General features: G+C 45.2%; 1 protein-coding gene across 19 annotated transcripts in view; it reads left to right on the forward strand.

Annotated features, from left to right (window-relative positions):
• Positions 1–17,593, forward strand: part of NEO1 (neogenin 1) — a 248,708-nt gene extending 231,115 nt beyond the window's left edge. For 9 of the 19 annotated variants that reach the window (XM_059055975.2, XM_067029315.1, XM_067029317.1 and 6 more), the window contains 6 exons: positions 2,418–2,656; positions 3,237–3,329; positions 6,785–6,943; positions 11,481–11,744; positions 14,048–14,184; positions 14,975–17,593. In XM_059055975.2, the coding sequence (XP_058911958.1) occupies positions 2,418–2,656; positions 3,237–3,329; positions 6,785–6,943; positions 11,481–11,744; positions 14,048–14,184; positions 14,975–15,058 (976 nt within the window). In that variant the 3' untranslated portion in view covers positions 15,059–17,593. The remainder of the gene's footprint in view (positions 1–2,417; positions 2,657–3,236; positions 3,330–6,784; positions 6,944–11,480; positions 11,745–14,047; positions 14,185–14,974) is intronic. The other 10 variants (XM_067029327.1, XM_067029319.1, XM_067029321.1 and 7 more) reach the window with 3 other exon arrangements.
• The last annotated feature ends 2,139 nt before the right edge of the window (positions 17,594–19,732 follow it).

Raw genomic sequence — 19,732 nt, forward strand, 5'->3', positions numbered from 1 at the left:
GACCAGTTCGCCACGTAGCGTCTGGATCCCAGCATCTCCTGCTTTCTGAGACCTTGTACTTGTGGTTGTCCCTCTCTCCAGCACAGCTAACCTCTCACTTTCTGTTGGCTCTGCCCCTTCAGCATGTAAGTGTGCTCAAACTTCTTCTATCTTAAGAAATAATTATAACCCTTCCTCTGTTGCATGGTCCTTACCACCAACCACTTACAAATCTCTATCTTTCCCTTCACCACAAATTTCTTGAATACTTGTCTACACTCACTTGTCCATTTTTTCACTGCCCATTCATGCTTCAGTCCTTTCTAATCCAAATTTTGCCCCTACTGCTTCAGCAGAATTGCTTTTGCTGAGGTCACCAGTGACTTCCATACTGCTAAAGCCAAAGGAAATTTTTCAGTCCTTATCTTAATCTCTCAACACTTAACAGTCAAATATTCCTTCCTTCTTGAAACATTCTCTTGAATACATTCTCTTGTATTCCGTGATTGTGTGTTCTTTTTCGCAGCCTCTCCAATCTACTCAGCCATCAAATACAGACATTCCTCAGGGCCTGGTCCTGGAATTACTCTCTTCTCCTTCTACGCTCTCTCCTAGTGATACCTGCTCCTTTGGCTTCATTTACTTCTGAATTTCAGATACTCCCATATTTCTCTCTCTAGCCAAGGCCTCTCTTTTCTGAGTCTCAGGCTTGCCTCAGTCTCAGAACCAATTAACTGTTTTATGTTTCATCTTTAGCGTCTCAGAGCCACTTAGCATGTCCAAAACAATTTATAATCTTTTCTGTCAAACCTGCTTCTCCCCAGTGTTAGTAAATGGCTTAAGCCAGAGACCTCAGCATAATCCTTTATTCCTCTTGTTTCTTTATTCCTATCCTTTCCCACATCCATGTTTTCACCAAGTCTTGTCATTTTGGGCTCCTAAATAACCGCCAAGTCTCTTTTTCCTCCATTCTCACTGTCCCAGGCCACCATCAGTCATGGCTGAGATTATTGCAGTTGCATCCTAACTGCCCTCCTGTTTTGTCCGCTACCCCTCAAATCCGTTCTTCACATCCCAGTTGGTTTAAATTTTTAACTCAGAGTTCATTTCCTTACTCTCCTGCTTAAAACCATTTAGGGGTTTCTCTTTACTCATAGAGGGAACTTCAGACTCTTGGCGTGGCTCTAAAAGCCCTTTATGATCTAATCCCTGCCCATCTTGCCAGCATCATTTCATATCATTCTCCCCATGGTTCATACGCTCCCACCACTCAGGACTTTTTACACTCCCTCTAACACACCAGGCTGTTGCTCTGTGCTTCAGGGCTCTGACATAATCTGATTTTACCACCTGGAATGCACCTTCTGCCCTGTCCCATTTAGGTCTTAGCTTAAATGTCACTTTTTCCTTCACATTTTTCCTGTCCATTGTATGTCCAGCTATTAAGAGGTTACTATAACACTTGGCATTTCGTAAAGCTCAGAACATTTTAAAATAATAGTTCAGTGTCTGTCTTCCTCACTTGGCCAAAAGTGCTGAGCATACAGCAGTCCAGCATAGGACCTGACATAGCAGGTACCTAATAAATGCTTATTGAGTTGGGTGAGTGACTTAATGGAGAAACTAAGGCACAGAAAAGTCAACACTGTCATCCCCATTCTTGACTTTACCCAGTTGGTGGTCCTAGTTTGAGTTACCTGAAATGTTGTTCCCTTCCTCCTTTATAAGCAGACTCTATGTCTACTCCATTGTTATATTTCTAGTTAACGGTGTCCTTTCTCTATTGATTGGAAACTTGGGGAGAAACCTTTTGCTTTAGAGATTATTTGATTCAAAAATGCTGTCTAATCTGTTTATACTCAAAAGAAAAGTCACAAGGAAATATTCAAATATGCCCATGTACATACCTCTAAATATATGTGGACAAAGCAGAGATACACTTACTATTCCCAGAAGGAAACTTTTTTTTTTTTTTTTTAATTTTTGGCTGCCTTGGGTCTTCACTGCTGCGCATGGGCTTTCTCTAGTTGCAGCGAGCGTTGCGGTGTGCAGGCTTCTCATTGGGGTGGCTCCTCTTGTTGCAGAGCACAGGCTCCAGGAGCACGGACTTCAGTAGTTGCAGCACATGGGCTCAGTAGTTGTGGCTCACGGACTCCAGAGCGCAGACTCAGTTGTTGTGGCGCATGGGCTTAGTTGCTCCACGGCATGTGGGATCTTCCCAGACCAGGGCTCGAACCCGTGTCCCCTGCATTGGCAGGCGGATTCTTAACCACTGCACCATGAGGGAAGCCCAGAAGGAAACTTCTTGACTCTGTTTTTCTTGTTTGTTTCTGATTTTGCTTGAAGCATCTCTCAGAAGGGAAGTTTTAATCATTCAAACCTTTTGACTAATAATATTCAAGAGTTACTTTTAAAAATTCTCTTAATTTTGTACCTAGGAAACGAGCTGCTTGCAAATCAGTGAATGGCTCCCACAAGTACAAAGGGAACTCCAAAGATGTCAAACCCCCAGACCTCTGGATCCATCATGAGAGACTGGAGCTGAAACCCATTGATAAGTCTCCAGACCCAAACCCCATCATGACTGATACTCCAATTCCTCGTAATTCTCAAGATATCACACCAGTTGACAATTCCATGGACAGCAACATCCATCAAAGGCGGAATTCATATAGAGGTGCAGGTTTTTCCCAAATGTTTGGAGACTATTTTCATTTAAACGATTTTCCATTTTGTAAGGTTGCCTTAATTTGGTGATTCCTATATGAGGTTAGGTTTAAAGAAATGTGTGTTACAGGATCAACCTCTGATGAAGAATAGCTAGCTTGTTAGGGGGGAGAGGTTCTATACCCAGATGAGGCAGTCTTCTGGCTCTGTTAGGTCTCTCACCGTGCTTCACCAACCTGACACTCAAGCATTTGAGACAACGTAGCCTATGTCTGTGCATTTCATTCCGTCCCTTCAGTTGGACCCCAGCTCTCATTGTGGTGTTCAGCATGTTCTTGGTCTGGCTGCTCTTCCTCACAGACCTGCAATGAAGCATGGTAGGGCAGCATTGTGTCAACTGAGTTGACTCAACAGGGACTCCTATAATGCGCTAATGGTCATTTTCCTCTTTATTTCACTTCCTGCAGAAACACCTTGTCCCATTGTTATTTGTGAGTCCTGAATCCCCCACTTGAAATGTTTTACTGCTGAGGCTTCTCATTGGCCTAGGGCACACGTGTTTGTAACCAGCCTCCATATTTGATGTCTAGGGCATGAATCAGAGGACAGCATGTCTACACTGGCTGGAAGGCGGGGAATGAGACCAAAAATGATGATGCCCTTTGACTCCCAGCCACCCCAGCGTAAGTTAAAAGCTTCTCTTTTCCCGAGGGCCGCCAATCTATCCAGTCATGTTGGGGAACAACTGTCAATGATCTCTTTGACTTCACTTGATCCTAACACAAAAAATAATCTACCAAAGCTTTGGCACCTTGAGGGAATAAGTATCAAACATTTGCCATATTTTGCAATTAATATTTATTCTTGCAAGTAGCTTCTTTAATTTCAGTGCAAATAAGCTAAGAAGCCAATTTCCACAAGTCTGCCTGGCATTAGGGAAGTGACCAGTCTCTTTAAAAGTACATCGAGTCTCTGCAGGAGAGATGGGGCTGAAGATGGCTAGATGTCACAGTATTCCTTAGGCTTCCCGATACATAATCAGTGTTGATAGGCACCTGCGGAATTTTTTTTAAGTTAATAGACGTTATACTTTAGAGAAGTTTCAGGTGGACAGCATGGAGTTTTTAAAGCAATATTTTTCAACCTTCTCTGACCCATGCTTCACTTGGATAAGCATGAAAATTGCCCAGCCTTCTTTAATAATATTTGAAACTCAAAATAAGTTAATTGTCATGATTAAAAAACCAAAAAGCCATGGGACAGACCAATTATATTTTTAAACTAGTGTTTCTTCTCCCTTGTTACTGTTTTAAAGGTGGGAAAGCCTTTCAGATTAGCTGGCACAATGGGACTTCCAGTTGAGGGTCCTCTGTGCCATTCTAGAGAGATAAGAAGTCACCTGCCTACCAATATCAAGTTTAAAAAACTATTTGATCTTGAAGTTATTTGCTCTGGACTGAACAGTAGGTTAGTAAACATTAACACTGTCAGGTGCCTAGATTCAAATCCTGAAAGATCACTTTTTAATTTAACCTAAATGAGCTTTTGGATCTTTATTCATTTCTTAAAAGATATCCCATTTCAGAACTGTTAGCCATCCCTGTTAACAAATGACAGAGATTTTAAATAATCACAGATATCCTACTCACAAAAGATGGCACCATATACTTGGAAACTGGTGGAATCCCTGAGAGTGTAAATGTCTGCACACATGCTGTTACTTGCACAAGATTCTAAAAATCAGCTTTGAAAGGGAAAGGGCTGATTTGCTAATAGGTCATTTCTGCACAAAGTAGTTTTTGCTTAGGGTCCATGATTTTAAAAAAGGGGCCTGTACTTGGAAGTGTGCCAGGAAAACTGGTTTCCCTCTCATCAGAGGTGCCCTGGATGGGGTCCCCAAGTTTAGAAGTGTCCAAAAAGAGTAAATTACTCCATTCCAGTTGCTTTTGATTTATCAGAAGATGGTAGCTTGACTACTTACTTGTTTGTTTTATATAAGACTTTAGTTCTTGCCTGAACTGGCTTATTTTTAAAACTTGTAAAATTTGACTAACCCTATTCCTAGATTTGTTACTTTTAAATATGTTACACAGAAAATATGTGCTTTACTAGTTGATAGCATTCCTGTTTTTTTTTTTTTTTGGTGGTGGGAAGGAGTATGCATAAATGTACAGTATTACTTAATTTGTGCCTCAACAGTTGGGTGGGTGAGTGAATTCTTTAATTCAAGAATCTGAAACCAGGTTCCCAAATGTACTTGTGATCTTCAGGTTTAGAGATATGCTTTTCCCCATGTGGCTTCAGTCCTTTTTCACAAGCTGGGATTCCCTGGAGTCTGTATCCCCCATCCACCTACCATGGCTTTAAATGTCTGAGCACTGTTGAGAAAGTCTTGGTGGTGTCAGAATGAGGTTCCATCAAAGGCCTTGCACCAGAAGCATTGGATTCTGATTCAGCTAATAGCTAAATGATTGCCAACTGTATTCTAGACAGGCACTTTCACATTTTTAATTTAATTTGGAAAAACTAGCAATGCCTTAAAGTCAACTTTGTTTTTCTTTTGTGAGAGTTCTCTGTACCTAAAACACTTTCAAGTTACACTTCCTAGATAAAAATCAGGAGGCTTTTTCCCTCACCCTAGCCTTAATTCTGGAAAACATTGATTCTGAAACACCCTACTTCTGAAAACTACCTGTCCTCCCCTGGAGGAGACGCTGACTGCCAAGCTGCCCTAAGGCCTCTCCTCAGCCAGGTTTTCCAAGTTGTATTTTATTCCAAGGGACCACCTGCAGCTTCTGATCCCTGACAGCAGGGAAAGCCCCTGATTAGTTTTTCCATGCCTTGAGGTGGGGAGGGGCAGCACTGCTCCAGGGTCCCTGGCTGGTTGTGCCACCTGCTTGTTTGCACGTGGCAAAGAGAAAGCTGCAGAATAAAGGCCTCTATTTTATTGACTGGGATTTTTTTCACCAAAGTCATGTTGAGTGGCTCCCCAAAGATCTAGGGAGATTCTTGGTGACAAGACATTTTAATAGACTCCAAAGGCAAATTAAGTTTTATCACAAAGTTTGTGAAGTCCTTGCTTAAAGGGAAAAATAAAAATATCCCATGTGTTCCTAGCCAGCCCCGCCTGTTTATCTGTTTGGGGGATTTAGAGCTAGTTATCTTGATGTTAAACATTCTGCTTCTCCAGCTACTCTAAGGGAGTACCTAAGAAAAGTTTATACCCCAACTGGGCTTCTGATTTTGTTTGTTTGCATCTCTGGGATCGATAATGAAGCCTCATTAAAGAAGCACTTTGTCTTCATAGAAAGTTGTATGTGGAACATCTGTGTGAAAATTTGGGTTTGTTTGCTAAATGCAGCAAATTGAATTCCTTAGCCAGTGTGGGAAGGAAAGAGGCAATTTAGGAAAAATCCATTTATCTTTTAATATGTGAATGGATGTGGCTGAGCTCCCAGACTGGAAGCAGGAAGAGATGGTGCCCCCGGCCTGTGTTTCATGCTTTTAGTACTAGATTGGACCTTAAGAGTTCAGTTCCACTTGCATTCCTTTTAAGATGAAAACTGATTAAACAGCTACTTATTCATTCAGCCTAAATACCTATTTCATGCTTCATTCAGTAAGTAAAAAAAGACAGAATGAATTAGGAATATACTCAAAGGAAAAGGGACTTATATCTTTTTAAGCAAGAGAAAAAAATAATAGATACCCAAACCACCATTTGTTTGCTTATGGATTTATATTTTATAACATATGAAAGGAGATATTTTTAATAACTCATATAATCCATATTTATTGTAGAAGAATTGGAAAATAAAGATAAACCAAAAGAAATTTTTTTTTTTAATTCTTCACCACTCTTCCCCACAAAATAATCACTGTTAACGTTTTAGTAAAAATCCTCAGGGTTTTTTCTTTCTGTGTATATCTAGGGACATATGCATAGGAGTGTGTTGATTTTTTAAAGCAAGTATAAAACCCATGGCTAATTGTCCAAATTCAGCCATCTGCTGCCAAAAAGCCAAGGAAGTGGTTGTACAGTATGGGAGGGGGGCGCGGGGTAACTGCTCTTGAACTGTGATTTGTGTGTGTCTGTGCAAGCATGTTAAGCATTTCTCTGTCTTGTGTTCATTCACAGCTGTGATTAGTGCCCATCCCATCCATTCCCTCGATAACCCTCACCATCATTTCCACTCCAGCAGCCTCGCTTCTCCAGCTCGCAGTCATCTCTACCACCCGGGCAGCTCATGGCCCATTGGCACATCCATGTCCCTTTCAGACAGGGCCAATTCCACAGGTGAGAGATGAGGATGGAGCCCCAGGCGGAAAGCATTCCGAAAAGCATCGGCAGGCTGCAATGGGGAGGAGTTGCCCTGCTTAGAACGATTTGGAATTTTTTTCAGTGTTATTTGTTTGTCATAACGTTTCTGTTACTGACTCAAATTTGTTTCTATAAAATTCACTCCATTTTTTTCCCCTAAGTTTTAAGTGCTTAGGGCAAGGTGTTGTTTTAGTAAAAACGTAACTCTAATCACATAACCATGTCTTGTTCCATCACCTTGCATCTTAATTCCATCATATTTTCAGTTTGTGTATATTTTTAATCCTCCAGTTTGAAAGGAAAATGTATTCTGGGTGATTTTCAGACACTTGATGTTGCCTTTGCCCAATCTTGGGAAGGTTCTTAGGGCAGCCATAAGGTGGTTCCAATGTTAGGTCTTAATTACTTACTTCTGTCATGTACCAAAGTAAGAGCAACACCTGGGGACAGCAGGGCCAGTGGCCATGTTGAGCTTGTGCATATTGTAAACCTCAGGTTGCCTAGTGGATTACCGAAATTAGAAAGGGCTCACAGGCATAGATCATCTCTAAAAATAGATATGAAATTAGCCTAACAATCTGCAGTGTATTTAAAGATATACATTGCCAGACTAACATGTCCCAGTTTGGAAATCTTAAGAAACAGCTTTATCAAAACAGTTTTAAGGAAGAAAAAGTGAAGGTGAGAGGACAGTAAATGGAATAAATACTGTTCCTCATTAATTGAAAATTAATTTCCATCTTCTCAGTTTTAAGGTGCAAAAAAACCCACTTCTCATCTATACAGTGTACTCTTTTTCCATCATTTGAAACTTGTCTTTTAATAGTTACATATGTTACTAGTAGAACTAAGTTTTGCTAGTTCTGGAAAATAAGGGAATTTCAAGTGAATTCCATTTTAAAAGAACCTCAAAACTTCATGCTAGAAGCTTGGGTTGCCAGTAACATCCCTTCCTCCTTTACGTTTTGATCAATTATAAACATACCCAAAGCATCAAATGGAGGTCAAAGCTTATTAAGAGATGCCTGATAACTCCGAAAGTTATCTACTCCCAAACCTTTACTTGGTTTAGAGAATGCTGCTTGAACTCATGTCTAAAATTGGCCTCTCTCTTGGGCTTCCCTGGTGGCACAGTGGTTGAGAGTCTGCCTGCTGATGCAGGGGACACGGGTTCGTGCCCCAGTCTGGGAAGATCCCACATGCTGCAGAGTGGCTGGGCCCGTGAGCCATGGCCGCTGAGCCTGTGCGTCCGGAGCCTTGTGCTCCACAACGGGAGAGGCTGCAGCAGTGAGAGGCCCGCGTACTGAAAAAAAAAAAAAAAAAAAAATGGCCTCTCCCTCCCTCCAAATCCAGGTGTGGGGTCCTGCCTTTAGGGAAAGACAGGCTACAGGAGGCTATGGAGAACCAAAGGCTGCCTCACAGACATAATCTCAGATAGAACAGACAAGAAAGCAGCCCTCCAAACCTGCTCTTAGAAAGTAGTTTTTGTGTCCTGACTCTATTTCTCCATTTTTAAGGCAGAAAGACCTCACCCGCTGGGATATGGGCCTACCTAAGTGCATGGCAGGGTCTTCCCAGTCAGATCAGCCCCCTCCTCCTCCCTCTTGGACAAGGAGGGGGTTGAAGGTTGGCAAGAAGCATAGGGCTCTCGCCCACCCCTCGTCCAAGTGGTCCAGTGTTGATAAAAGCTTGGTTCTGTATGGATTCAGGAGGAAAGCGAAAAGAGGAAAAGTAACTATTTGTACCACTAAAGGGTTCTCTGTTTTAATGACCAGAGGAGATAAAAGAAGGTAAAACTTGTAATGGAGCCACTGAAGATGGATTTGAAATGTAGAGCAGGTATCTAGAAGTGATCAAAGTTCTCCTCCTGTTGTGTTTTCCTGTGTTTCTAGAGCCCAGTGTTACCACAGACCTGTAGATGTGGGCTTGGCATGACTAGACCTTGTCTGGGGCCATCTTTGCTCTAGAGGGCATTGGCTGTGTCTTTTTCTTGGACATTTACTATGTCACTACCACCTGATGCAGAAAGCGTGCTTTCCACTTGCCCAAGCGCTCGGCCACTGTTCACTTTGTGTGTCTTTAGACAACTCTGAGAGGTCAATCAAGAAGTAGGTCCCTCACCAAAGCAGAAATTTTAGTTACAGCATAGTTTCCCTCGTGTGCCAGAGGTGTTGCACAATTTCAGGGCACACCCTTCACAGAGAATACAGTGTGTTGGTGCCCTCTGGAGTTGCTCCACACTCTGATTCATGTAGGCAGCCCTCTTTTCCTTTTTCACGTTTCCCATCATTTCTGGCCCTCAGAAGCGTATGTATCAAATTAAGGCAGTTGAGACATCCAAGGTAGGCCTGTGTGCCCAGAGCTGACCTAACATATCTGCCAGTACAATCTGACATGGTCCAGGCTAGAGCCTGCTTTCTCTCTCCTCATCCTTGTTACCCTTGCTAACCAGCTTCCACCCGGCCCAGGATCACACAGGGTGGGACCAGTAGCTCCCCAGGTGTGGTGATAGCTGACCTGAGCAAGCATAAGAAGTGAGGTCCTCAGCGCACCCCTGGAAAGGACGAAAAGTGACCTAGGCCTGGGAGGGTTATCACAGCCAGGCTCTCAACACTTGGGGATGGTGTATGAGTCCCTCATTGCTGGGACCCAAGGCCTTTAAGTTAAAGGAATAGCACTCATGACTGCCATGGCCCATCTCCTGAGAGCCCAAGGGAACAGATTCATTGCTATTTCAGCAACAAAGGCAGGGAAAGTTGGATTTCTGCAGGCTGCTCATGCATTACTGCTTAAAAGGGTTTATTTTCGTTGATAAGGTTGAGGAGTCTAGGAATCAAGGGAGGCCCTCCTTCAGGCTACCTGGTACAGCCTATGGCCCTGAGCTGGTATCCTCCAGACCCCTCCTTAGGGTGGGGATGGTGATCTGCACCAGCTCACACTGTTTGAAAGGTCTTCCTCATATGGTCTCCTTGGGTCTTGGTGCTGCTTCTGCCCCTGCAGAGTCAGGGGACGGGTGGTATTGGGCATGGAAGAGCAGTGTGATTGTAGTGGATGCAGCATGGACTTGGAACTCGGGCAGGGATTCGGAATCCTGACCCATCGGTTCTGTGTCCTTGAGCCGTGCTTAACCTCCCAGTGTCTAATGAGTTACTAGGAGAATTGAATGAGCTAATGAGCATAAAGCACTTAGCATGGTGCCTGGCTCAGAGTAAGCACTCGGGTAATTTATGAAGAAAAGAACCTTATCAATTACTCAAGCCCTGTGTTTAGCACTTTACATACATTTTCTTAATTAATCCTCAGTGAATTATGTGTTATTCTCCCTATTTTTATAGGTGAAGAAACAGATTCAGAGATTTGGTGACTGCCAAGTTCGCTCAGCTCGTATGTAGAGATTAGGGTTCAGATCTATCTGACTCCAAAGCCAGTGCTTTTTCTACCCCCCATGCTGCCTTCCAGAACAACTCTGACCCCTCTTCACATATTTTGAGATTTTTGTCATGTTCTTCTTGAGTTTTCCCCTTCTCCAGGCTTTTTCTTTCTCTGGACCCCCAAATACCTCATGGCATGATCTTAAAGCCATTTACAGACCTCTGGACTGTTTAGTTGTCCAGGTCTCACTTGAGCTGTGGGGCTGTTGCTCTGGGGAGGGTGTGCACAGTAGCCAGAGAGCATGCAGGGCCTGTGACACTGCCTCTCCTGCAGTGAACACCAGGCCTTGCAGGCAGAGCTGGTCCTTGTCAGGTACCCAGCCAGTCTTGGTGGTAAGACATGTTGTCTGTGAAAGGCTAGTCTCTGAGACTGTCAATCAATGACTGAAAATTTCAATTTTCTTTTCTTCTTCCATTTACTTATTTATTTATTTATTTACGGTTGCGTTGGGTCTTGGTTGCTACATGCGGGCTTTCTCTAGTTGTGGCGAGCGGGAGCTACTCTTCGCTGAGGTGCGTGCGCTTCTCATTGTGGTGGCTTCCCTTGTTTCAGAGCACAGCCTCTAGGCACATGGACTCTGTAGTTGTGGCACGCGGACTCTAGAGCGCAGGCTCAGTAGTTATGGTGCATGGGCTTAGTTGCTCCGCGGCATGTGGGATCTTCCCAGACAAGGGCTCGAACCCGTGTCTCCTGCATTGGCAGGTGGATTCTTAACCACTGTGCCACCAGGGAAGTCCCTCCTTTTGTTCTTATTTACATCTTAATAGACAACATCTCAGGAATCTTGATATGTGCTCCATAGTGAGTACTGAGAAGAACTTTAAATCTGTAAAATTGTGACCACTTGGTTGTGTAGGTGAAACAAATCCAACATCTGGTTGACAAAATTGTTCGGGACTCTTAGATTAGACTGTTCTTACTTAGCCTTGACAGTGGTGCTAATCCATGTTCCCTGGGACTAGCATTGATCCTAAGTGCTCATTGAGCTGGTTTCAGGAGCGCTTAGAGGTAGCCAGAACCCTGGAATGTACATATGTTCAATGGTAAAATAAATGCTAACATTTGGACTTTCCTGCTGTAGAATCTGTTCGAAACACCCCCAGCACTGACACCATGCCAGCCTCCTCGTCTCAAACATGCTGTACTGATCACCAGGATCCTGAAGGTGCTACCAGCTCCTCTTACTTGGCCAGCTCCCAAGAGGAAGATTCAGGCCAGAGTCTTCCTACAGCCCACGTTCGCCCTTCCCACCCACTGAAGAGCTTTGCTGTGCCAGCAATCCCTCCCCCTGGTCCTCCCACCTATGATCCAGCATTGCCAAGCACACCATTACTATCCCAGCAAGGTGAGTGGGGACAGCAGCACCACTGGAGGAGCCCTTTGGCTCTGGCTTATGGCGCAAGTCACCTCTTCTTTGCAGAGTAACAAAGCAAATGTCCTCCAAGCTTATCCCTGCAATTTAGTGTCACAGGGTGCATTGCCCCTCTCAGGGAGTATAAAGGCTCCTCCTTTGGGAACATACAGAAACCAGAGAATAATTTGATGGGGAGCAAGGACTGACTTTCTGAATTGTGTTTTGGGTGCAGAGTCCGTGGTGGTAAAAGCCAGTGGCATGGGTATGAACAGCAAATCTGGTCTGCCCAGCCTCCTCCCAGAGTTGCCTAACTCCATAGGGTTCCTGTCAGCTGGAGGAGGGTCAGGGAGGCCAAGACTTGGAAGCAAGGAAGAACCTTAGAGTGGAGGAATAACCCTGCAGAAGGAAAGTTAACTCCTCGAGTTCACCCAGCTCAACAAAAGCCCTCTCACCTCAAAGGCGTGCTTTCTGCCTCCTACTCTTTCACAGTTTTCTCTATTATGATGGTTTGTTTCAGAATAAATCACTGGTTTTCAAGCTGTCTGGTCTCAGGACGCTTTTTAACTCTTAAAGGTTGTTGAAGCTGCACAAGAGCTTTTCTTCACATGGGTTGTACCTATCATTATTTACTATATTAGAAATCAAAACAGATTTTAAAACTATTTTATTCATTTAAAAATAGCAATAGGGCTTCCTTGGTGGCTCAGTGGTTGAGAGTCTGCCTGCCGATGCAGGGGACATGGGTTCGTGCCCCGGTCCGGGAAGATCCCACATGCCGCGGAGCAGCTAGGCCCGTGAGCCATGGCCGCTGAGCCTGCGCGTCCGGAGCCTGTGCTCCGCAACGGGAGAGGCCACAACAGTGAGAGGCCCGTGTACCGCAAAAAAAAAAAAAAAAAAAAAAAAAAAAAAAAAACTAATAAATCTATCATGTTAAAATAAATAGCATATTTTTCATGAAAAATAAGTATTTCAAAATAAGAGTAGCATTGTCTTATATGTTTGCAGATCTCTTTAATGTCTGGCTTAATAGAAGACAGCTGGATTCTCACACCTGCTTCTGCATTTAATCTGTTGCAATATGTTGTTTTGGTTGAAGAAAATCTGGCCTCACAGATATGTAGTTGGAAAGGGGAAGATTATTTTTATAACCTTTTTAGACAACTGTGGATATTCTTTTGATACTACAGCAAAACTCAACAAGTTGTAGTTTCTTATAGGTTTGTTTGTAATGTGGAATCAGAAACCATATAATTATTTGTACTCTGTTCCAATAAATCCATATATCTTGTACTTTGAATGTGCGGTACTGAACATCACATGTTGGTCTTTGGAAAGTAATGGTTCACTAAGTTATACAGATCCTCAGAATTTTGATACATTTTGATACATTTTGTTAAACAGTATCTAAAAATACATTCATTAATATCACCAACATCTGTAAGTATTGGGAAGCTCTCAAGCTCATGGTGGCAGATACAAGTTTTTCAAAATTCTGATTTTTCACTTTAAACTTAAATTTTATCATTGAAAATAAATACTGTCCATTGTTTTCCCTGAAGTGACTAACTTTACTTCATTCAATACTTTCTAGAAAATATCTGCCCAATGCTCAAGTCTGAATAACCGGTTTGTGTGTCAGTCTTTCTCTGAACTAACATTGATGTTTCATGATGAAAGCAGCAGTTCAGCTCACAACTCAATTACAAGTGCCTTTATTGAAGACAGCTATTATGCTTTGGTGTACAGCAGAAGTATTTTACCCATATTTCCATTTTAGAATATTTTAAAGATGTGTAATCAAGGTTGAGATTTCATAACATAATTTTTGCTACTTCATTAACAATGATCTTAAACTGGCTCTTTTTAAACTTGCAAGTATGCATGTCCATGAATGACTTTACAGTTTGGTGCCACTGCCTTAATTTGTGCTAAGGCTTGGGCAGTTTTACCCACTTTTGCTTTTGTACCATTGATGGAAAGGCAAAAACTGTCTTGGCATTATTATGAAAAGAGTTTTGACCTCCCAGATATCCTGCCAGGGGCCCTTGGGCCACCACACTTCAAGAGCAACTGGACTAGGAGATGAGCTTTCTAAAGCCAAATGGAACGTTTGGCCTCTTGGATGCCCTGCTTTCTCCCTCCTGCCACCTTGTTCCAGTGCCTTTTCAGAGCAGGATCTCTACCCTGGGTCTGGGTGCATCCCTCACCCTTAGCAGCATTTGGACCTTGGGTACCTTTGTGAGGTCTGGGGAGCAGGCTCAGCCACACACCTGATGGTGCCCTTTCCCCCTCAGCTCTAAATCATCACATTCACTCGGTGAAGACGGCCTCCATCGGGACTTTAGGAAGGAGCCGGCCTCCTATGCCAGTGGTGGTTCCCAGTGCCCCTGAAGTGCAGGAGACCACAAGGATGCTGGAAGACTCCGAGAGTGTGAGTTCGCAAGGCCACCAGCCCCGCCAGGATGACTAGGTGCATGTCCCAAGGCCTGAGAGTGCGCTGGGCACGCTGATACTCTGTGCTGGCCCAGAAGTGTGAGGCAGAGTCGCTCACTCACTCATCAGGCAAGCACTGAGCAGCTCCTGTGAGCTGGGGCTGTGCTGAGGGTTTGATCTGCTTGGATTAGCTTCTCACACCAGCCCACCCACCTGCCTTTTAACTGTGTCCTGTCTCTCTAGTCCTCTTGTCTTGGTTTGAACCATCCACGTGTTCTTTTTCCCCTTAGTCCCCCCTTCATGACTTTTCCTGAGCAGGATGCTGGAGAGGAAGGTGCCTGCATGGTTGCTCTCAAAACAAAAATCAGCAGGGTCTCTGCTTGATCTTTCACTCCCACATTCCAATAAATATGTTCTGCCTCTGCATTTCCAGGTACAGGACTCTCTTAGGAGGAGAGCTTGGGGCCCAGAGATACAGGGGACATACCAACTGTGTTGGGTCCAACAGAGACTAGAAGGGACGAGTGGCGGGGCCTCTGGCCTGTGAGGTCCTCGTGACCCTGGCAGTGTGGGTTGGAGGAAAGGCATTCTGCAGTGGAAAGAAATGAGTGGTTGCTGGCTTGGGCACATCCTGCAACCTCTGATGCTGCCGAGCCAGCAGGGGCTTGGGTGTTCCAGTCTCTCAGGCAGTTTTGTCACTGACCATTTGACGCTTTGACATCTCTCTCTGGGCCCTCCTTCTGGATGGCTGCTTGGACTGCCTGGTAACAGTGTTCTCTTTTCTGTAGAGCTATGAACCAGATGAGCTGACCAAAGAGATGGCCCACCTGGAAGGACTGATGAAGGACCTAAACGCCATCACGACAGCATGACGACCTTGACCGGGACATGACTCCGGACCTGAGTCTAGAAGTCTTGGGACTTAGCCTTGAAAACAAGGAGTTGTACAGAGCACGAGAGGACAGCACTTGAAAACACAGAGTGAGCAGGCCGCCTGGCCAGCACCCCCACGTGGGGCCAGCTCCAGGCCTGGCCGCCTGCCTTCTCCTGGTCGGCCTGGAAGACGCCATGTCAAGGCAGCTTCCCTTTGCCTGCCAATAGATACCCTGCAGGACTGGGCACCATGGGCCAAAATTTTGTGTCCAGGGAAGAGGCAAGAAGTGCAACCTCTGTTTCACTTTGTGGTCAGGCTGTGTCTTCATGCTGCGACGGCATCGCCTTTATGGAGTGTAGATGTTGGCATTTATGTACAATTTTATTTGTGTCCTATTTTATTTTACCTTCAAAAGAAAAACACTATCAAAAACCAAGGAAGTCTGTGGTGTTCTCCACAAGTGGTTGACATTTGACTACTTGTTTGAATTATGTATGGAAAGTCATTGACAGTGTGGGTTGTTCCAGGGGTTGGCTTGTTTTGTGTTTTTGTTTTTATTTTTGATTCTGAGTCATTGCATCCTCTACCAGCTGTTAATCCATCACTTTGAGGGGGGGAAGAAATGTTGCATTGCTGTTTGTAAGCTTTTTTATTTTTTTTATTATAATTATTAAAGGCCTGACTTTCTCCTCTCATCACTGTGAGATTACAGATCTATCTGAATGAAATGTAACATTGAAAAGACTTGTTTGTTGGTTTCTGTGCAGTTGCAGTATTGGGGTAGGGGGGGCTGGGGGGGTTGGGAACTGGAAATTGAGGGGCTGCTGAGGTCCTGTGAATGTTTCATTCATTGTACTTTCTTCCAGAAGCCTGCAGAGAATGGAAGCATCTTCTTTATTGTCCTGGCATGTCCATCTCTATTGTCACTAAGTTGCAACTGGAGTTTCATTTGGATCTAGTTAAAAATTTCTTCTGTGCAATAGGTGGATTCGAGGATGTAGCTGCCCTGGTGTCTTGGTCATATCCTGATAAGAATGTCCACGCTGAGGAGTCAGGCGCTGTATTGCAGGAGTGATGCAGGACAGGGCATGAGCCTGGCCGAGTTCCTGGGAAATCGGAGAAGAGGTTAGAGACCCTTTCCTGCAGTTACCGTGTGTTCCCTTCAGGGAAGTCGGAGGTTAAGGAGGGAGCTTTGTTCCCATGTAGGACTCCTTGCTTCTCCCTAGTTCCTGTCCTCAGCCAGTCCAGCTCTCACTTCCACGCCTCAGAGCCCCGTGGGGAAGGCGTTAGCAAGAATGAAGCAGGCAGGGGCTGCCGCACCAATGAGGCTCCCCACTTCTTTCTGAACATTGTTCTGTACGTAGCAGTGTACAGGGACAGCGGCCTCCCCAACTCCCGCACACCATCCCAACAGCTCAGCTAAGCCCCTGATTTGAACAGGGCAGCAGGAGGTCTCTGAGGTGTGCTGAGAGGCTGTCCACACAAGAAGCCTTTGCCTTTGCAGGAGGTTCTTGTATGCTTTTTCTTAAAAATGTAAGGAGCTGAGATTTTTTTTTGTTTAATATTAAGAATCTATTAAGAAAAAATACAGGACTGACCCTCAGGCATCTTCCCCTACTCCCCAGCAAATCCCCAGAAGAGAGTGTGGAAGGCAGTGCAGAAGGCGGATCGAGCTTTGGTTCTGTAGCCGAGAAGAGGTCAGCTGCTGAGAAGACCGGTAGGCACTCGGACCCACCTGCCCTGGGGCCTGTGCTCTGCCCTGGCCACACAGGCGCCCCACTTGCCTTTGTACCTTGGTTATTTCCCTGTTTAGGTCTTATCACACATTTGCTTTTCTAGAAGATGAACTCTATTTCTTAATTGGGGGCAATGAAAAGTGCAATGCTGGAACTCCTGTTGCCCTGCTAGCTGGTCACGGAGGATAGTGCCAGGCTGGATTCTGGAAACCCAGTGCACTTAAACTGATCCTGAAAAGAGCACTCAGAACACTCTGGACACCAGGAGGGCTAGATTCCCCAGAAACTGTCTTACCTTTTGCCCAAAGAAACATGCTTGGTATTTGGGGCATTCCCTCCCATGAACCCTGATACTTCGGTTACCTCAGGGCCTTGGTACCTGGATACTGCCACAGAACTGGGGTGGGGGGAGGGGCCTATTTTTAAATAACTGTTCAAAGTTGGGGGATTTTTTTAAATTAAGAAAAAGGAAAGTTATTCTGTATTGCACCTTTTCACAGTTTAATACATTTTCTTACATTTTCCTGTGATTTTTGAAATTAAACCATTGTGTGTTTTGTAATGTCCTAGTTGAGCTGCTCACCAGCAGCTTCCTTCAGGAGGATTTGGAGCAAATGTGTCTGTTGCCTTGTCACCTACTGGAAGGGGACCTGGAGGGCTGCTGGGGACTAGTTTCTGTACACACTTGTTTGGCCTTTTCTGTAGTTGATGCTGTAAACTCTATGGCTTTTTGAAAAACAATGTCATGTTTTTATTTAGTATTGGAAATCCAATACACTTTTTTTAATCCAATCAAACTGTCGTCTGGACAAAGTGTTATTTTTCCTTTTTCCCTAGGAAAACAGAACTTCGGGGCCCCGTCTCCCATCCTCAAGTGGACTTCACCATTGCCCTCGTCACTGTAAAGGCAGGATTTCGGAGGGGCACCCAGGGCAGTGTGGCGGGTGAGCCAGGTGGTGATCTGGGTGTCCTCCAGCCCCAAAGACGAGCCCTGTCCCTGTCCCCACCCCCATGAGCATTGCTCCCCTGCAGGGACTGAGAGCCCAAAGGATCAAAGATGACACCTGTCAGAAAGAGCCAGGTGCCGCAACCCCCCCAAGGCAAAAAAGCACAGCCGTTCCTGGATGGTGTGCAGGCCCTGTCCCTGCTGTGGCAGCGTCCTGCGCAGCAGCTTGTCCTGTTGGCACACAGCCTGGGACCCATGCTAGGCCCAGGCCTCCCCGCCCCCACCTCGCACAGGTGTGTGATGCCTAGAGCGGGTGTCTGCAAGGAGCCCCACATTTCCCAGGCTGTTTCAACTTCTGACTGCATTCACTGTGTCTCAGCTTGGGCTGCTATGACAAAAATACCATAGACTAGGGGGCTTAAACAGCAAACTCTTATTTTCTCACAGTTCTGGAGGCTTGGAAGTCCAAAATCAAGGAAAGGGCAGATGTGGTGTCAGGTGAGGACCCACCTCCTGGTTCATAGATGCTGTCTTCTCACTGTGTCTCATGTGGCAGATGGGTGAGAGAGTTCTCTGGGGTCTCTTTTACCAGGGCACTAATCCCATTGTGGGCTCCACCCTCATAGCCTAATAATCACCTTCAAATACCATCATACTGGGGATTAGGATTTCAACATGCGAATTTGGAGAGAGACAAACATTTGGTCCATAACACTCTGTAAGATTTCTCACAGTGTATGAGAGTCTGGGCTCAGAATAGTGAGTGGGGAGCACAGCAGCCATAGGCCTGCCCTCCATGAATCTGGAGTAGCATGAGGGCTGGATACAGAGCCCAGCCTCCTTACTAACTGCTCCCTCGGCCCCAGGACTTCATCTGCTCTGTGGGCCGAGTGTACGTTGTGAAACCCAAATCCCATCATTCCCATTAGCCCTGCCCCATTGGCCTCAGGGTGGAGTCAGAGCTCCCAGTGCCAGGGCCTGTGCCGGTCTGCCGCAGCCCCAGGCCAGACGCTGTCGCCTTGTGCACCCAGTGTCTAGCAGAGGAAGGCAACCTGGGACACGCTTTTCAGTCTTTGCATCTGGAACACCACTACCCCTGTGTTCTAACAGCCAGAGAACCAGTGGGGACCCTCCTCTGCATCCCTAGATGGAGCTCTTGGCACATTTTACAGTGATTTATCTGTTTTGAGTCTTTTTCCACTGGACTGTGGACTCAGTGGGGACACAATTTCTCACTCCTCTCTGAAGGCCTAATGCCAAGGGCAGATTCTGACAATAGCAGATGCTTGTCTCCCAGAAGGATGGATAGACAAGCTAGGAGACTCATGGCCTGGAGTGTGTGGGAAGGCTTTCCGCATACACACACCCCCTCCCAGTCCCTTAGAGGGATCCTTGTAGGTCCCTAGTGTTACTGGTGCCAGGACCCTCCCCTTCCAGCAGCCATAGCCCCTTGGTGTCCTGGGGTGAACTTGAAAGATAACAAAGACCTGTCTGCCTGGCACAGTTATAAGAAATGAGGCTGATACCACAATGATGAACTGGGTGAAGGATGTCTTCCAGTTGGTTCTAAGACAAACACTATGAACAAGGCTCTATATGAAGAAGAAATGCCCTCTTTCCGCAGTCTATCAGCCCCTCCTGAATTTAGACACCTTCCTGCCAGGAGTGTGGTGTCATCAGGAGAGACTGGAGAACAGCACTGAACCAGCTGTCAAACTGATGGAGAGGGGGCATGGGGCAGGGGGCGGAAAAGCAGGACCAGCCCTACCCATAGACAAGGGGCCTCAGACAGGAGGTGCCTGACTCTTTACCTTGGGTCTCCAGCTACCAAAGGAGAGCGTTCACCAGGGAGGGAGAGAAGGGATGAGGTGAGAGAGAATAATTCAAGGAAATAGTACTTTACATTTTCCATAATCTTTTAAAAGTATGTAATGTTGAAAAAATGTTATCTGTGACTATAATTACTACTCTCTGAGCACAGTGGGTGATG

Source organism: Kogia breviceps, chromosome 3, assembly GCF_026419965.1.
Source record: "Kogia breviceps isolate mKogBre1 chromosome 3, mKogBre1 haplotype 1, whole genome shotgun sequence".
In the NCBI taxonomy this organism is placed as follows: Eukaryota; Metazoa; Chordata; class Mammalia; order Artiodactyla; family Physeteridae; genus Kogia; species Kogia breviceps.